Source organism: Pleurotus ostreatus (genome assembly GCF_014466165.1).
Source record: "Pleurotus ostreatus strain PC9 chromosome Unknown scaffold_7, whole genome shotgun sequence".
In the NCBI taxonomy this organism is placed as follows: domain Eukaryota; kingdom Fungi; phylum Basidiomycota; class Agaricomycetes; order Agaricales; family Pleurotaceae; genus Pleurotus; species Pleurotus ostreatus.
Genome location: NW_023503162.1, coordinates 2,761,012 through 2,779,262, shown reverse-complemented (window position 1 = coordinate 2,779,262; position 18,251 = coordinate 2,761,012). Strand labels below are relative to the sequence as shown.

The following is an 18,251-nucleotide window of genomic DNA, read 5'->3' as shown; positions in this document are numbered from 1 at the left end:
GTCTTGGTGAGCTCTGAGCATTCCCATCCTCTGGTTCTCACCTTCGTGTCCTTTATCACAGTCATAGCGATCGTGGATTGATGCGCACACCGAGTCTCTCGTCATGGTCCCAGCTGACCTCAGTCAGTCGCCTTTGCGTCTGACCATAACCACTTGTTCGAGCGTTGGGAAGGACGTCGGTTTTTCGTGGGCCGGTCCATCCTGCTGTGTTCCAATTCCTCGAGTCAAAGCGGATACGGCAAGCGGATACGGCTGATGTACCTTGTGCGCACTCCCTCCTCCGCTCTCCATAACCTCACATTCTCTTCTTCAGTTAGGTGGGTCCATCCTCGTCTCCCGTTTGTTGCTCGTGCTCACATACAACTAGAAGATGCGCAGGCTGTTGACGCGTAGCTTGGTGCTTGAGTCGGTAGGCAGTCTTTGGGCACATCGGTACAACCCTTACAAGGTCATGTTGATAGAGCTTTGAAGCCGTGGTCAGCACGTTCCGTCTCTCCCTGGTTGGCCGCTTGCCTGAAAATCCTGGATCGTTCGTAGTCGCCGAACATCATGGCCCAGTGCACTGTCGTTAGCAAGTTCTGCTTGAATATCGAGCGGATGGGGTGCGTTCGCCGACGTGTCCAGTGAGCGGCGCTGCTCGCAACATGAGGTGCATAAAGTTACCCCTCAAGCGGGTCGCCATGTTTCTGATAGACATGTGAAGTAGGTTACAGGAATGTAGACTTACTATCAAGGGAACGGAGGCGAACCAATGTAGGGGAATGAGCGCTGCGTTGCTTACTTTAAGACTTGTTGGGGTCAAAGTAATAGAAATTGATGCCGCCGCTGGCGGCTCAGTTGCCGAGCCTGGTCGCCAGCTTCCTTGAGCAAGAACCAAACCGATGTTGACTGATCTCAAAGGCTTAGTACTGGTCGACATCGGTAACGCCTTGTCGAAGCAATAATTTGGGAGCGACCATAGGAGGCTGAACCACGACGCTTTGACGCGCGTCTTCAGGGTTATGCGAGGGGAACTGGGGCACTAGGGGATGCGACCACGGTGACGATTGATCAGATAGGGTGCCTCGGTACTCATCCAGATGATGCGACCAACTCCTCCATCTTACAGTATCATCCATAACCAGAACGCGGACGCCCCCAACGTTCCCGATTCTATACTTCGTCAACGTCTACGCAAAGGAGGAGGCGTGTTTGTGTCGTTAGTGGCGGCGAGGTGGTAGAAGGAGGAGGAGCAACAGTATAGCGACTCACCAACATCAACTTCAACATCAGTTCGGTGTCCACCCCAGCGTCAACCTCTACGATTTCCGGTGGCTTTGTTGGGGGGAGGGGCCGATCGAATAGGGAATCGCGGCCGAAGACGAAAGGCCCACGAGACATCGTTGGTTCGCCGTTCGTTTTGATCATCGTGAGCGTGCATTGGCGCTAGTGATGGATGAGGAACGACTGCACAGCCACCGATCGTTAACGGAACGTCCTCCACTACGATATGACAGAACTTCGCATTATACGTGAACTGCTTTCGACAAAACACGCCACTCGACGGCGGATGATCAAGGTGGTGAAGAGATGGTTGATTTCCAAGGTTATAATGCAGTTAATGTCGGATATTCTTTGATACCCAGTTAAACGCCTGGATAGTTGGATCATAGTGTGAGCAGTTTTTCGCTATCTCAACGCTTACAGTGCTTAAACAGTACACAGAAACGCGCGCCACCAGAGCGAGCACGACGCAGAGTCCCAACACATCACCATCCGAGGCTACCGTCGCGGAATGGGCGTTTTGACGGCGCACGTTTATGTAGACGATCAGTACACTTTCCAGCGTCATACGATCTTTGGCACTGGGGCGTGTATTCGAGCAGAGACGGCTGTTGTGTGTTTGTAAGTCCCTTGCAGAAATCCAAGTCTTTCCAGCTAATTCGTCTCCAGTGACATATATCACTAGTTGCATGTCCAAACGTCATTGTTGTATCTACCCGATACGGTCTTGTGTACTTGTAAGTCCCCTTCCTGGCTGCCAAACACTCCAGCTGACTTGTCTCCAGTGTTCTCTATCATGTTTGTCGTCGCATCTACATCGAATTTCACCAAAGCGCTATCTTGGGAATACGCCCATATGAATGCCTCACCCTCGCGCTTCGCGGAATTTGTCGCTAACCCACGAACAGAAAGTTGAATTGGCTGTCAGGGAGGGCAGACGAACGCGATTCAGGAACTCGCCTCCGTTCATGGTAACAGCCGTTCGTCTGGGTTGCGCCGCGGCGTCTTGAGTGTGCCCTTGTTGCGTGTGGCAGCGTTGCGTGTCAGCGGGTCTGGTGCACGCATTCGCAACTGACGGGAGACGACGCCTCAGACGACGCCTCAGACGTGTCACGTCTACGATCCACTGCCACGCGCCTCTCTCATCTCGCTCCCGGCCTGGTAAGTTCCCGTGTCTACGGCTACGCCTGCGTTTGCTAATCTCCTGCGCATATCAGACACGACCCTCCATGTGCTATCCCACTGCGAGTTCACGTATAGACGGGATGGTCGGAGGCGCGTCACTCAGTATGCCTGATTCATACTTTATGTGTACTTTCTGACCAAGTATCCATGATTGATACTTTATGTGTACTTTCTGACAAAGTATCCATGATTAATACTTTCCTCGTACTTTTTATAACTTATACTTCATCGTTACTTTATCGTTACTTAGCATTTTGGAGTATTGAAAGGTTCTTTGTTTATATATTACTGATTCATTACTACTTTACTAGTTCTACTTGAAGTATTGAGCCTCGCCTCGTTCATTACTTCACCCGAAAATATTCTAAAAGTTAGCAACAAGTAAGTATAAGAAAAAAAACTATTGATTACAGATATTAGTTTGTTAAGTCTTTGGGACTTTAAGCTTACTTTCGGGCATATTATTGAATGTGGCAGTGTAAAATATTGTAAGTGAAAGTAATTAAATAATAATCCGTTTACTTGAATATTATTTTCATCGATCCCAGGGTGAAAGTATCAATCCGTGCACGGCGTGAAGGCCGGCGAACAAGATCAAGTCCTCCAAGCTGTCAGCTATGGACCTGACGTGAGTACAATGATTATGACCTTCGGGGCTGATGGTCAAAGAGTTGCGGCATGTTATCCTAGGTCGTCGTAGATGATTGGGACCAATCCAGGTCTAACCGCAGGCAGATCTGTATGACCTTCACCGTAGGTAAGAGTGAATCAGGACTGTTCAGGGTAGTTCATGTGCTCAAGGTGGGTTCGCACTGAATTTTGTCTGATAACGACCGTCATAGATCTGGCTTTCCAAAACTGTCAACTGATTCTAAACAGAACACCATTAACAAGATATTTCTACATGAATGATGTGTTCTTGCCTCTAGTCCCCCATTCCAGTAAAATTGATGGAAAGCGTGCGTCACGAGGGGTAAATATCAGCGGTGATCATTATGAATGCGATATGTCCTTCTATTCCACACAAAGTCAATGGCCTCTTGTCAGTTTGTCCTACCGTTCTGCCTTGTCCTCGCTCATTGATTGCGATAGATAGCGATAACTACTTTTGCTCACTCGTCAATGCTCTGATCATGAGATCATTATCTAGAGATCATTATCACGATCTGTCAAACGACGGCGTAGCTGATTCGGTCGGTTAAGACTCCACACACAGCTTAGTGGTCGCCGAGGCTACACGAGCTGCCACCTGCTCTGTTGCGAGCGCTTCTGAGTCGTAGTATTTGCTCGGCGACCGGTACAGCTTGCTTTTCCATACGTCCAAGTTTGTGGAAGACTCAACGCTTACTCGCATCCGCGACGCCGAACTCAAGATGTCTAGCAACTACTTGAACCCGACGAACAATGATGCGTGGGCCCGGCCAGGTCAATCCGTGGCCCCAGTCGAGGAATTCCAGTGGAGACTTGCTCGGAGGCTTGCAACATCACTAACGTGGCACGACAAAATAAACGGATGTCTAGGGACACAAAAAACTGCGATACAGGTGGCACAAACCTTAACTGAAGAGTGGGTGGTACATTTCTGCAATTTTAGAGCCGCTTATTCGGTATGTCATAGATGGATCGTTGGCCAGGTCGTAGAAGCTTGGGAGTGGAAAGATGAAGTATGTTATACCCTGTATATCCAGCATGTCCGCTGATTGTGTCGGATGGACTCATCAATCCCGCAGTGAACTCCAACGCTTCGAATCCCATCCAATCCACTAATGTTGCTTTAGGTATCACAGCGGAATACGCATCTACGTTGATCAGTGTCCTATTCACCTCTTCGATCGAGAATTGAGGCGAATGATTTCCCGAGATACCCTCGCTTTGCACATTGAAGCCCTGCTCAAGAAGCCCAAGCAGTTGTGGAAGCATGTACTCGCCTCGCCTACGCGTCAGTTGCTCGATGCACTTTATCACAACGACTCTATCTTCGATCCCCGTGCGTCGAAAATTGACGAGTTTCTCGAGATAGACGACGAAAACACCAGCTGCATTCCTCAGTTGCAATGGGCGCCGTATATCAATATGTCGGGCAGGTTTGCAGAGTGGCTCCGAGGTTTGGTAGACAAGCTCTTCAACCTCTCCGAGCATGCTTTTCAAGTAGTGGTTCAAACTTTGGGGCGATACGCTATTCTTTCGCATCGGTGGGACTCGGACGATCAGGAGCTCACTTTTGAATGTATGGAGGACTTCGGTCACGAAGCATTGAGCATCCCGGAGCGCCGGGGATATGCAAAGTTCCGAGGCTTTTGCGATGCGGCTGCGTTCCACGGATGTCGATACGTTTGGATCGACAGCGGATGCATCAATCGAGGGGATAAAGCCGAACTTGATGTGTCTATATCCTCGATGTATCAGTGGTACAGCAAGGCATATGTCACCATCATATACTTGTCGGAGACCGTAGAGGCCGACCACGACATATTCTATTATCCGTTCCAAGATCCATGGTGGAGAAGGGGATGGACACTGCAGGAATTTGTAGCTTCGACGAGGAAGAGGTATTATTATAGGAACTGGAAGGCGATTGACGATCAGGATTGGGATTATGATGCACGGCTTTTCGAAGACCAGTAGGTTAGCTGCCAGAGACGATTGTGGCAAGACTGATGGTGATGATAAATAGAGACGGTGAACATGGGGGTTTCCTGACCCGCGTCTTCCAGTCGATGCAGAGCCGACAGACGCTGCCAGAAGATATGGCATATTGTCTCCACTCCCTACTCAACATCCGTCCGCCCATATGCTACGGAGAGGGATTCGAACGTGCCTTCTATCGACTTCAAACCGAATATGTCACGGGAGGATACCCGATGTCCGGATATCCCAGAGGTGTAGCTCCTGGCCAGTTCTCGAGAAGCCGTCTATTTCGATGGAGCGGCAAGCGATCCAGCTGGAACTCGATGTTCGCCTCTGACTTCAAAGCGTTTAATGTCAAACAAGCACAGCTGAAGTATCATAACTTGAGGGGTAGATTCAACGCCGTGCCGACCATCTCCGTGTCCACACACAACGACCGCGATATCTTGTTGGTTGAGATGTACGTATATCCCATGCGTTATGACGCCATAGACAAAGCGTTTCGTGTCAACGGCGATACAAAGATAGACGTTCTCTCGGACGACGGGATCGAGAAAGATGTAGGGTCAACTGGATGTGTGCTGGGGTTGATGAGGGAGGACCGTCGGTATGTCTTCGGGGTTATACTCCGAAGGATATCGGATGATGGATGCCCTCTTTATGAGCGTGTTGGGATCATGGGATCTGGGACAGGGACGAGCAAGGAATGGGGCGAGCGCGATGTATTGTCGGTGCTTTGGCGAGACTCCTCGGAACTCCAGTTGGTTCATGTCGCGTAAGCCGGAGGGTACTAGCTCGCCCTTGATAATCGATAATCGCTTGTTTCATGTTTATGTTGAAAGCCTCATTGTGATTCAGCGTATAATACATACAGCGGGAAATAAACAACCCCATTCTTCCGTAGTCGCGGCATAAAATACAGCCCCTCCCCTTCCCCGGCTTCCCGTCACGTTGAGGACCGAACGCGCGGCGGCACCGTCTGCCCGTAAAAGTGAGACATGATAGCCTCGCTATGCGTTATCGTAAGGTTGAACACCGGGTGGGTGGCATTCTAAAATCCAGCGGTTCAGTCGAGATTATTGCTTATTGCCCTTATTCTAGAGCAGGGGTGGAGACAAGGAATTCGGCGTACCACTCTGTTTGCTTCGCCTCCAAGGATCTTAGAGGCGCTCTCGTCCTCTGTCCACGAGAGCGAGTTGAGGAATGTCTCCTTGCGAATCTTCCCTGGGAGCGTATCTGCGAAACAAACACCGCCGACATGACAGTCAAATAGTTAGATTCCCAACTTTCGGTTGATGGGGCGTAGTACGTACCGTCGGGCGAAGGCGCTTTCCACGCCTCTTGTAACTGTTCACGGCGCTCGACGGACGGGAACATGCGGTGTTGAGCAGAGGATAGACCGGAGAGGCAGTACATCGTGTGGTAGGCGTCCGCGTTCCTACATCCACATCAGACAAAAGATGTCACAAAGCGAGAGGGAAGCTTGCTTGGGAGGCTTGTCGCGTAGACCGCCCGTCGGATGTTGACCGGCGTAGAGGATGTATTCTTGAAGCGCTTCGCGGTTGAAGAAAGAGTCTGCAACGAATAAGCGTCAATACTGTAGCAAAGTATGTATAGAGTGAAAAAGACGGACCATCCACATCGTCCCATTCGTGTTCATTTTCACCATCCTTCCCCTCTTCCCCAGGCTCCGTATCACGTCCAGAGGCCCTGGAGTCTTCCCCGTCCCCTGGTACAGGTCCGATAACACTGGCGCCGACACCCAGCGCCTCGAGAAGGCTAAAAGCGCCGCCAACCCACCACGAATAGCAGCCATCTACGAGCTTGTTCGTCCGCCCTCTGAACCCTCCGATCTCTGCGGCGGACCCTTGCATCTGAACGAGCCAGCGTAGGAGGGACTTCACGTTGATTTGCGGGCGATCGCGAGAGATACCGCGGGGCGAGAGATCCAAAAACGGCTGCAACATCACCCACGAGGCCAAAGCGCAGAACGTGTATCCACCGTGTGCTTCGCCGAGCGGGGGTCTGGGGGAGGAGAGGAGAGACTTGGGTGTGTATGGCTCGGAGGAATAGTATGGTTGAGAGGCGGAAGAGAAGCCGCCTTCGTAAGTTTGGCAAGAGGCGATGAAGGATGCGGTCCCTTCAACTAGCTCGGGTGTGATGATATCGAGGAGCGTCGCGGTTACGAGGAGGCAATAAATGCCACTGTTTGCGTGTGCAGATCAATATGATGGACATGGAAATGAGATCGCATATGAACGCACCGGACGTCGACCTCTGCGTGATGTGCCACAAGGAACGATCCGTCTGGTTGCTTGAGCGACATGAAGAATTGGTACATCTTCTTCCTAGTTCGGGAGCCACGTTGATTCTACTTGTCGAGGCGCTTGACATAACGGACGTACCGATCTATCTGATCCCACCCGCCTTTCTCTCCTTGCCCTCCAGCTATCGACAAGGCGCAGACCGATGCGTATGATGCGAGAAGATGGGCAGCTTGTCCTGGACCACCTCCGAACCCGCCATCGGGGTGCTGCCAGGTCAAAATAGTGTCGATCGCCCTTGAATGAACGATGGTATAGGGGTACTATGTACGATCGAGAACAGCGCGCACCTTTGCTTATTCCCCGGATCTAGTCCAACCTGCAGCACACTGAAGCTCTGCAACGTCCAGAACATCAGCCATGGCTGGCTCGCGTCCTGGCTTGTGTATTTGGCAGGAAAGCCTTGGATGAAGTTGCGGGCGAGGAATTGGACATGGGCGCTTTTGTTGAGTTTGGCAGGTAGTTGGGCGGTCTCGGCTTGAACTTGAGTTGGGATGTGGTCGAGAAGGACTGCTTCTGTCTCTGCTTGCAGACGTGATGTAGAAGTTGGGAATGCGTCGTCTGGCGCCGGACGTGGGGGGCGAGAGTTGGCCATCGATGATGGTGGTCAGGAGCAAGAGATGCCGAGAACAATAGAAGGGTGTTCAGTCCAAAAATGAAGGTGAGACCTAATGTCACTTTGGTGCTTGGCATCTATTCCATCGTGAACGCTGGACCCGCTGCACTCAAGAATCCCGGCTGGTACAGTCCCCTGTCTGGTACACCCGTCGCGCGAAGCCCAGGGAATGCTCCGCCAAAGGCCAGCACACTAGGCACAGAACCGCGTCTTGCACACTTGGTATACTAGAGAGGCATTCTCTCCTCTTCGTGTTCGCGATATGGACATTCTTTCATCACGGTGTGTTCTCAGACAGTGCAATAAGCAATGCCTTCAGTGTCGCCCGGCGGCCTTCAAGGATTGTGTCGGGGAAAATGGCAAGGACGGAGGGGTCCATTGATTGCAGCCAATTTGCACATTTGCGAAGAGGGAGGCGAGGAAGGCGCAATTTCTGAGGAAAACACAAGAGGAGGAGTGCGGTGGAAGACGCGACGCGTCGTGTCAGTTTGTTTATGTTTGGGCTAAGTTCATCAAACAGACTACCCAGTTCACTTCTTTACCCGGATCGCGCGTCCCCATCTTCTTGCGGGTACGATAACAGAATCCCTTGATAATCGAATCAGGCGTCTCGTGCAGAGGATTACACTGTCACCCTCCAGCTTCATGGGGGACAGATATCGGGACGTCACATCTGGATGTCGGAGGGAGGACATAAAACATCACCCTACAAATTCGAAGAAGACTTCATGTTCGTTGAGAATATCACCACGGACTATGCGAGCGTCACTCAATTCATCGAGTGTCAACCCTTAGTCGAGCACTCGACTCTTAGTCTTTGGTTCGCGGAGCCTCTGCACGTCCGCCGTGAAAGTCTTCGGAACTTGCGCATCCTCGATGTTTCTCTCCACTCTGCGTCAATCATCGCACTAGGACGGCATATCACACATCTGAAGATTAATTCCAACGCCCACAACATGAATAATGCGACCCACTGGGCAAACCTACTAGATCTTGACTCGGCAGCACTTCGAGCCGTGGTGGGGCTTTCGCTACAGACTTCATCGAGTTTACCAGCTGGCAAAGTTGGTTGCCCGCATGTCGAACCTAGAACTATTGCAACTGGCTGCCTCTGTGAGTCCTACGCGATGCTCGTAAAACTCGGTGCTGCGAAGGGGTTTGACTAACGATGATGAAGCTTGGAGAAAAGGCTATCAACAGACTCAGGGGACTTCATCTTCAGCATGATCCCTTCCGTTTGTGTTACCAGTCAAAGGACCGCGCAGGAATGCCGACGCCGCAGTCACCCCGGGGGCGCTGGATCTGCAACCGTCTCTTTCCTCATTACCTCCTTACCTGACACGAGCAGGGCCCTCGATTCCGCTGCTTGCAACTCAACGCCATGTATCTGATGGGTGGCCCACAAGCGAAGGACACCAGCCTTAGATTCAAGAAATTTGATATATGTCGTCGTTCAATGTGACGGAGGCGTACACTGTAAACGCTGGTGCTCCCGCGAGATAGCTCTAGGTCCCTCAAGAGAAGTTTGAACGCAGTGCGGAAACACCGGAATGCGAGGGCGATGGTGACGGAAGTTCACTACCTTTCCCGACAGCCGACTCACGCAGTGGTCGTCTGTGCGACTATCTATAAGGCATGTGAGTGGTACATCAATACACCAGAGAACTGACATTCAAATTGCTACAGAACTTGCCATCAATACAAGAATCAGTATAGCTCATACGATTGCCTTCGTTCTCTTTTCAGCCCGCATCGTGAGGAATCGTATGCGATACGATGTCGGAGTGTGTGCGTCTCTCTCTTTCTCTCTCTCTCTCTCTGTGTATGTGTGTGTGTGCTGCACCGACATGCTTGCTAACTACTGGTAGAGTGTTTTCCGCAGAGACGACGCTGCACGCGTACTACCTGTTTCATCGGAATCGACACGAATGGTAAACACCACATAAAGGGCTCCTTCGTGCGCGGTCGTGCCCCCGCTCTGTAGGTAGAATATTCCACATTGCGCTCAACCCAAGCACAATGGACAAGGTGGCAAAAAGACGGTCACGTGGAAGTATTTGTTGGACCTTCATTCGTAAATCCTTTCAATGCCACTCCCTCCACGACCACAATCATCCACAACTCCTCCTCGCATTCAATAATGGGCAATCTCTTGAAGGCACCTCCGGAGGTCTTGTCCCGTATCGCAAGATACTTGCCCACCCAAGCGGACTGCCTGGCACTTTCTCTGACCTCTCGTGAACTTCAAGTCGCGGGTGAAACTCAATTTTACCGCAATGTCACGTTCAATTTGAAAGATATTTCCTCAGACGAGCGCCGTCTGGAGGCATTTGTCCGGTGTCTAATGACGCGCCAGGACAGGTGCAGCTGGGTGCAATCCCTATCTGTCACCCTCTCCAATCGCTCCCTCACGCGCATGGAACACAAAATTCTCGCCATTGTCATAAACATCCTTCCATCCCTCCGCAGCTTCAAATATATCGACTACTCAGCCAACAATTCTGTCTACCATACCGCGATTGACTTTCATCCACCCCGCCGCCCTTTGCAGGCGGAGACATCGCTCCGACAGTTTACCTGCCTCAACGCAAATATTCTTGACCAAGAGCCCTTTCTCGCTTTCCTCCATTTCCACCATGGATTGCAACACCTCGAGTTCAGCGAGGACGCGTTAAATGTGCCACATTTAGGCAAAGGAATATTACCAAATTTGGAAACTCTTCGAGCACCCGTCGATGTTATCCTCCGTTTGCTTCCTGGGAGGCATATCAAACGAATCAAGACGACTATCAGCCAAGATATGGCACCCATCTGGGTGCATACTCCCCGCGCAGCCTTTGATACCACCAGAGTATTCTCATCTAGTGTTTGTGGCGATGCTGAAGAGTTGCTGGAATCCCTCGTTCTGCGGATGAGCAATCTGGAGTTCTTAGAGATAGAGGTATTTTCTTTTTTCTGTGACATCTAAACCCCCACGCTTATGCGCAAAATATAGGATGAAACCTGCATCTCACTCTCGATTCTACGGTGTACCAAAATCAAGTTTCTCCGACTTCGCAACCTGTGGGGAGAGTTTTCCGCGCGGGTAGTCTTCAACCGCGTGCCAGCTCTGGAGTGCATCGAACTACAACATACTGTCGAGCTATCTGCTGGTGTCATCTCTCTGCGGTGGTGCAGGGATGTAGAAAAACCCTACATCGTCTCGTGGGATTGTAAGGTGAAGGAAGAATGGCTACGCGACTGGAGGAAGGATTTGTTCGTCAGGCATGATATGTGCCATGATGATGATGTCCCCGTATTCGACGACGACGAAGTTTTGTGATACATTTACTGATGCCCGACGTCTCGGACTTGCTGTCCAATCTCCATTGTGTTCTTCATTGTGTACTTATGCCTCTCTTCAATAACAACCATGTAAATAGTCTATGTGCGTCGGAGGTTATCAGTAGGCTTACTACGTTCAAGAACGAAACACTGTTGGGATGACCCAGCTCTGAAGCCTAGCTGTCCAGAGAAGGCTTTGCGGGTGGTATGCTCTCTGATTCGGGGTTGAGGGAATGATGTGTGTTGCCCGAATACCTTACGTCGCGTGTCTTACCCCCTATCCCTAACGACGCGTGAAATGGACGAGCTGTGTGAGAAAACCACGGACCGTAATGATCGTATGTATACGTTGCCAAACTGTTGTCCTCACGGCCAGCCGGTGCGCTAAGCAAGAAGATATTCAACTTCTGATCGCGTCGAACGACTGAATTGAACTCCCACCATGAGGTAAGTGCCTTGACTACGCCGTAGCAACCCTCCGGGGGACGATTCGCCAGACTTCATTAAAAATTCAAGCGGGGCGACATCGGAATCCATGCGCACTGCCTGGTAGCTAACGAAACACCATAAAGCATGCCTTTTTTTGCACACAAGAGAGCACCTTCCACAGCTAGAAGATTGAAATGCCCAACGCGTTGACAATGAGTATTTTCGCGAGATTCTCCAACGCTGTATCTCCGGTACTGCTAGGTATGTGATGTCCAAATTCATGATTACGGAGAATAATGATCTTTCCTCTGCTTCACAGGAGCCTTCGGGTCTTTTCCGTCAGTTCCGAGTGTCCTTGAAGGCATCACGCTAAACTGATCCTCCCACTCGAACTATTGTTTAGGCTGTTTGGAGTGACGATTGCACAAACAATTTGGTATTTTCGCCGATATCCTGAAGACTCGACGACGTTGAAATACTTTGTGAGTGCCGTAATAAAAAGGCATTATCACTCAGAGTTCCGAGCTTACGATGAACGTTAGATCGCCTCCCTTTTGTTCGCGTGTGGTCATTCGAGTCGATAGAACGATGCTCACGATGCTTTGTATCTTAGGTTCATCGACGCGATCCAGACGTTCGGGACGGCTGAAGCGTCTATGACCCTATTCCTTCGCCACAAGATTAGCCTGGAATATCCCTTGTGAGTCTTATTAGCCGAGAGTATCTTGAGTAAGTTAATCACTTTGCGCACTAGAGGTATTTTGGTACGTTTCTCTCGTGTACGAAACCACCGATGATGTACCGGTGCCCCCGTTCCAGCTTCACCTCTATTTCACGGTACGTACTCCATGCCTTGACTCAACCTCTTGTCTGATATACTCCATAGACTGCGTCCGTGGCGATCGTACAAGGGTATGCTGCCTATTGCAGAATCCCTTTGCCAATGAACGACTAGCTTGGTTTTTTAGGATATACACATATCGAGTGTGGATTAGTGAGTAGTTCGTTCCTTGTTTTCAAGGCCATAGAGCTCTTCTACTCCTTTCAGTGAGCGAAAAGAATCGACTACTGCTATGCACGTTGGTGAGTTCGTCATTGCTTTCGCACTTATTTAACATAATTGTTACCCTCACGGTCTAGATACTTCTGATGACTTGTCAACTGGGTGCGTATTTATGTTCGTCTCATACAGAATCACTAGTGACTCGGCTTCCAGTGGCTGGAATAGGTATTAACACAACTTGCCTCGTCTTTCTTGACCACTAACCCACTACTTGTTTACAGCTTTTGATATCCTTCAGTATGATCCCATATTTCGTTGGTTGATCCGCTGATCTCTCATCATTTTTCCCGAAATAGAGAAGTCCATGGGGATGCTGGTCATCTCCACATACGTGTAAATGATGTGAGCTGTCATTCCGCTCTCCGCCTTCTGTTTTGGTCGCTTAACACGATCCAGATATTTGGTGCATTATCTATGGGGAGCAGGATGGCGTGCGACATTCTGATCTCCATATCCCTTGTGTATTACTTAAACCAATGGCGTTCTGAGGTCAGAAGGTACGCCTCAGTATGGTGTCCATTTGATCGCCGAAGTCAACAGTTTCATCCTAAGGACCGAGAATGTAATTGACAGAATCATTGTCTACGTCGTCGGCGTCGGCGTAGTTACCAGGTACGCAACCAAGGCTTCACCTGTTGTCTCCCGAATTCTGACCCCTTGGCAGTGCTTTCTCTGCATTGGTATTCATCACGGTCCGCTCGCCCCCGCCCCACCCCTCTTTCGCTCTAACTTTCATCTTAGTGGCTAGCCCTACCCCACCAATTTCTTTTCATGCTGTTCTACAGCATTCTCAGCAAACGCCAGTAACCCCCCTCTGCTCCTAACTCATGACTCAATCCGCTGACATACATTACAGTATACGTCAACTCACTCCTTGTCACGTATGTATATCAATCTTTACTCCATCGCCGAGTGTTGATCTCAACGCTACTAGATTAAATGCGAGAGCTAGTCTCCGAAATAAGAACAACGAGTCGGAATACGAAGAATTCGAATAAATTCATGATCAAGTTGACCTTGATTCCAGAAGCGCATTCGACAAGCAGCGCATTAGTGTTGATGTGTGTACCTTATCCACAGCTTCTGTACCGTTCTGCCACAGGCTATTTGTGCTCGACCGGGAAAGCTATATTGATTATTTGGTATCATGGCACCAACAACACTCGTCTCGCTGAAAGCTTGCTTCGAACCGGTGGAACGTCACGACGCTGTTTCTGCCCCTTCAGCGTAAAGGTTGCTAAAACGCTAGGATTGCGGAGATATTCGAGTCATAGGCCCTGGTGAAGGAGTACCCGCCGCTATCCAACGTACCAAAACTGACGATTTATAGAAAGGCTGCACAGGAACACTCCTACTTGGCCGAATCACGTCAAGACGTCTGATAGGTCAAGACTTCAGTTGAACAATGAGAGGAAAGGCGGCGGTGCGTCGCTTCGCATCGCGACAAGGAACCACTGATTGCCTTCCGATCTGGGGGGTATACCGATAGTCACCAGTGACATTGCCTTCAACTGCGCAAACAAGCGGCAGACGCTTGAATTATACATGGTTGTCCGAATAACGCGGGGAAGAAGGGAGCAAGAACTGAGGCTATTAAAGATACCATGGGACAAGTTCAATCATAAGCACTCGCCATGTCCCTAAGGCCTAAAAGTCCGCCCGTCATGGTGATCGCATCACATTGAAGGCAGACTGTTGCCCTCGAGGCCAGTTGCGGAGCAAGGCGCACATATTTCTGATTCCGTTGAGCCTTTGAGGTACCGCTTAATAAACCTCTATGATTGCGCACTGTGTTGCCTTGTACGCATCGTAGCAACAGAACCGAGAATGTAATTGACCAAATCATTGTCTACGTTGTTGGCGTCGGCGTAGTCACTAGGTACGCGGCTCGGGCTTAGCACTGCAAACCGAGTAGTATTGACCTCTTGGCAGTGTCTTCTCTTCGTCAATATTCATCACAGTCTGCTCACCTCCATTCCCATTTCTCCTTCGCTCTAACCTCTATCTTAGTGGCTAGCCCTGCCCCATCAATTTCTTTTCATGGTGTTCTTCAGCATCCACAGCAAATGTTAGTGCTACTCCCTCCATTCTTAACTCACGACTCAAATATGTGCATCTACAGTGCATGTCAAGTCATTCCTAGTCACGTACGTATTGCCATTCATCACCATTACGTGGTTCTAATACCAGAGCCAGTTCAAACGCTCGAAGTGGGCCAAGAAACAAGGACAACTCCAGGTCGGAATATGAAGATCTTGAATTAATCCATACAACAAAGTTGAGTTGATCTTGACTTTGGACAGCGACATCTTACGATGGAATCCGGAACATTGTCACGAGGAAACATCGTAATGAAAAACAGAGTAGAAGTAATAGCACGAGTACACAATTAAGAGACCTGGAAAAACTACTAACACGAATGAAGGACACATACCAAAGGATGCCGGAAATAAACGGAACAAGAGTACAGACGTCGACGAGCTAATCACTCAGTTGCCTCCCATCTCAGATTTTGGGGTTCAAGTACAGCGGCCACTTCGGGTGTTTGATCCAGAAGGGAGAACAGACTCCTCGAGGTGAAAACAGCCGTGGCCAATTGCCCAAGGTCTTGCATACGGTCGATGGCGCTGATACATGCTTTATGGAACTGTTCCCTTTCCGCCTGGAGCCATACCTGATGGTGCAGTTCTACGTGGCAAACACTCGCTCCAACCCTCAACGATTCGATGGAAGGAAGAACCTGATAAAAGGGACATATTTAGTAGGCGCCTGGGTGGACGGGGTTACAACCATACCTGATTGCCGTCAAGGATCTGAGGATGCGGGCCATCAGTGACCGTGATGACGAGCGTGTTGAGGTGCTTGAATGTCGAACGTATGTCCTGATAGAGTTCTTCCGTCGGACGGTGAACGCGTAGTTCGAGGTGCTCCAAGTTACGCCATTCCTCCGCAGATAATTGTATTGCTTCTCGGATCTCTGCAACGTCGCAACCGCCGTCAGCTTCGTTGCCATATAGATTGAGGCGCTTCAAGTGCTTTGCGGCAGCGTAGTGCTTAACAGCGCTGATGGGCCCGTGAAACGATTGAAGCGCAGGTAGGAAAGAAGAAGGGATGATAGGGAGATCGTTGGCCGCGTTGGGCAGTATACGGAGGTCTTGGACGCGTGTGAGGCAGGACATCAACCCGCACCATTCGATATACATCCCTGGAGGAAAGGAGATGCTGAGCTGCCGCACGAATGTCAACCGCTTCCCAAACGATAGGTTCGACAGGAAAACACGACAGACGTGCAAGGGTTCCAGGCGAAGAGTCCGAACATCTTCCCAATTTACCGCGCCCAACCAAGGCTTTGGGTTGTCAGTTTCTGCCCATTTATGAGTGAACGCCAAGGCCTTCGCAGTGATGCGCCCGTTAATCAACTGCGCGTCGAAATGGGTGGTACACCCCTCCAGCGAGATCAACTCCCAATGGCGCCTCTGAAAAGTCCTGATAACGGACTCGTCGACTAGCGTGGCGTGGCAGAATACACTCTCGAGTTTCGGGAAGACCCGGAATGATTCTTCGATGGCAGTTTTGTTTTTTGGGGAGCCGAAGATGTACAGGTCCTCAACAGCTGTTGGATGATGCGTGCGCGCGAACGAAACACGGTCTTCCATCTCTCTTTCGTTCTGCCAAGCAAGGAGTGTTGTCTGCGTCTCTTCGGCGCAGGGAAATGGCGGGGCACCATTGCTTGGAGGTGTGGGGGTAGCCCGATAATCGAGCAACATCTGCGACGGCTTTGATTGTAAACGGGGCTCCTTGGGCGTGGACTCTATCCCAGTCGAGGGGGGAGCTCTTGAATGAGGCGAGCGGGAACGCGAGCGGGATGAGGGTTTGGAGGGACGATTTGGCACACTCTCGTTCCACGTGAACTGGGCGATGGAAGGCTCGAGAGTTGGGATGTCCTCTGTGAGGGGCAACTCGCGAGCATCCAGATAGGGAGTCGAATCTTGTATGGTCGTTAACGCCGTCTGATATGAGGAAGCAGAACTTGCTGGCGAGGGGGGACGAAGCGGGGGATCTGTGCAGGAATGACCAACGGGACATATTTGCGGGATACCAACCAAAGTCTGCCACTGATCGCTACCTTTTCTCCTGCCCGTGTTTGCCTTGCTATTGCTGGTGACGAAGCTTGCTCCAATACTATGGGCAGATACGGCGCGCGGTCTGATGTCAGGCTGTGATACTGGATGAAAGGTGTAAGAATTTGATCCAGAGTTGACGGACGTGCTCACCAGATAGTAGAGTCGGAGGAGGCTTTCTTCGCGGAGAGAGGTGGGGGCACGCTTGGCTCAGCCCCGGTGAACCTGCTTCGCGCAGTCCGTTATAATCTATGCGTTAAAGTTCAAGATCGTAATATGTGACGCACGGGTGGACGACATACGGGATACAGAGGCCTTAATCTGCTCTGCGGGGCTGGACTTGGACAATGGGGTCTTGTATGATTGTACCATCTTGGATTATACAGAGAAATGGAATCAGCTAGCCACGGCGAACACGGTTAATGCGACGTCGTTGCCCAATGATAGCACATACCAACGCAAGTCCAAGAATGCTATATAACCGGTATACGCAGGGGTTGAAGTCGGGTCTGAAGCCGGCGGTGCGGTTGAAAGTAGAATTGGATGCGGTATGAAGTGCTACGAAGAAAGAGAGCTCGATTAAGCAATCATAAAGGTCATTATGCGATGCAGCGCTTACCGAGGTAATTCAAAGATCAAGCTCGCTGAACGCGTTTGGGAGGCTAAACCGTCGAGGATAGCTGGTGATGGTGTTCGTGTTGTGATGGTAGTGAATGAAGGAGAGCATCGCAGCATCCATTCTTTTATACGACTTGAGCGAGCAAAGCGCTGTGGCATCTCCAGTGGCCTTTGAACGCGTCGCGTACTTGCCTTGATGGATGTCTGCCTTTGAATTTTTGCGAATTCCGATTGGTTCGTTCGCGTTCACAGCGCGTTGTTGTCTAGTGTTTGGAAGGCGTGGCTTCATCTTTTCAACCCTTGGGTCTTGCTGTGTCGAACATTGCAAGGTCGAGTCCAAACAAAGGAAGGGCTAAACGATATATCGTGTTGTCGAAGGTTGGACGAAGTGGAAGAGAGGAATAAAGCATAGCAAGAGCGTAGTCTATGGTAATAAAGCATGAGCGGCCCTGGATATCCTTTGGACAAAGGAAGCACTTACTAGTTTTGGCATAAGGCCACGGTGAGTCGACTGTCGGGGTACGCATATGAAAAGCAACAGACAAGACTTGAATGAGCCTCGACTCTGCGGGAGAGCAAAGAGTTACAGGACGGCATGCATAATTACGACTTCAGGGTGGTGATTTCGACTACATTCAATGCTGCATGTTCCCTGTGGCCCGGCCGCCTAGAAATGGAGA

General features: G+C 50.4%; 7 protein-coding genes across 7 annotated transcripts; 5 read left to right on the top strand and 2 right to left on the bottom strand.

Annotated features, from left to right (window-relative positions):
* Positions 1–4,296: 4,296 nt before the first annotated feature.
* Positions 4,297–5,073, top strand: PC9H_010207 (uncharacterized protein; the record flags this gene model as incomplete). The annotated part of the gene is made up of 1 exon (XM_036779701.1): positions 4,297–5,073. The coding sequence occupies one exon, from the start codon at positions 4,297–4,299 to the stop codon at positions 5,071–5,073; it is 777 nt and encodes a 258-aa protein (XP_036629090.1).
* A 92-nt stretch (positions 5,074–5,165) lies between these two features.
* On the top strand, positions 5,166–5,855 carry PC9H_010206 (uncharacterized protein; the record flags this gene model as incomplete). The annotated part of the gene is made up of 1 exon (XM_036779700.1): positions 5,166–5,855. The coding sequence occupies one exon, from the start codon at positions 5,166–5,168 to the stop codon at positions 5,853–5,855; it is 690 nt and encodes a 229-aa protein (XP_036629089.1).
* Positions 5,856–6,022: 167 nt separating this feature from the next.
* RAM1 (CAAX farnesyltransferase (FTase) subunit beta) lies at positions 6,023–7,995 on the bottom strand (the record flags this gene model as incomplete). The annotated part of the gene is made up of 8 exons (XM_036779699.1): positions 6,023–6,127; positions 6,209–6,312; positions 6,390–6,514; positions 6,564–6,651; positions 6,710–7,281; positions 7,341–7,424; positions 7,482–7,637; positions 7,691–7,995. 8 exons carry the CDS (start codon positions 7,993–7,995, stop codon positions 6,023–6,025), a joined length of 1,539 nt encoding a protein of 512 aa, XP_036629088.1.
* Positions 7,996–8,693: 698 nt separating this feature from the next.
* On the top strand, positions 8,694–9,182 carry PC9H_010204 (uncharacterized protein; the record flags this gene model as incomplete). Its single annotated transcript, XM_036779698.1, has 1 exon — positions 8,694–9,182. The coding sequence occupies one exon, from the start codon at positions 8,694–8,696 to the stop codon at positions 9,180–9,182; it is 489 nt and encodes a 162-aa protein (XP_036629087.1).
* Positions 9,183–10,156: 974 nt separating this feature from the next.
* On the top strand, positions 10,157–11,338 carry PC9H_010203 (uncharacterized protein; the record flags this gene model as incomplete). The annotated part of the gene is made up of 2 exons (XM_036779697.1): positions 10,157–10,957; positions 11,012–11,338. 2 exons carry the CDS (start codon positions 10,157–10,159, stop codon positions 11,336–11,338), a joined length of 1,128 nt encoding a protein of 375 aa, XP_036629086.1.
* Positions 11,339–12,425: 1,087 nt separating this feature from the next.
* On the top strand, positions 12,426–13,830 carry PC9H_010202 (uncharacterized protein; the record flags this gene model as incomplete). The annotated part of the gene is made up of 16 exons (XM_036779696.1): positions 12,426–12,469; positions 12,524–12,533; positions 12,589–12,606; positions 12,656–12,681; positions 12,738–12,763; positions 12,818–12,852; positions 12,910–12,934; positions 12,986–12,997; positions 13,054–13,069; positions 13,129–13,174; positions 13,229–13,329; positions 13,385–13,444; positions 13,497–13,524; positions 13,581–13,635; positions 13,689–13,713; positions 13,767–13,830. 16 exons carry the CDS (start codon positions 12,426–12,428, stop codon positions 13,828–13,830), a joined length of 591 nt encoding a protein of 196 aa, XP_036629085.1.
* Positions 13,831–15,317: 1,487 nt separating this feature from the next.
* Positions 15,318–17,325, bottom strand: PC9H_010201 (uncharacterized protein; the record flags this gene model as incomplete). Its single annotated transcript, XM_036779695.1, has 4 exons — positions 15,318–15,572; positions 15,628–17,057; positions 17,107–17,202; positions 17,256–17,325. 4 exons carry the CDS (start codon positions 17,323–17,325, stop codon positions 15,318–15,320), a joined length of 1,851 nt encoding a protein of 616 aa, XP_036629084.1.
* Positions 17,326–18,251: the final 926 nt, after the last annotated feature.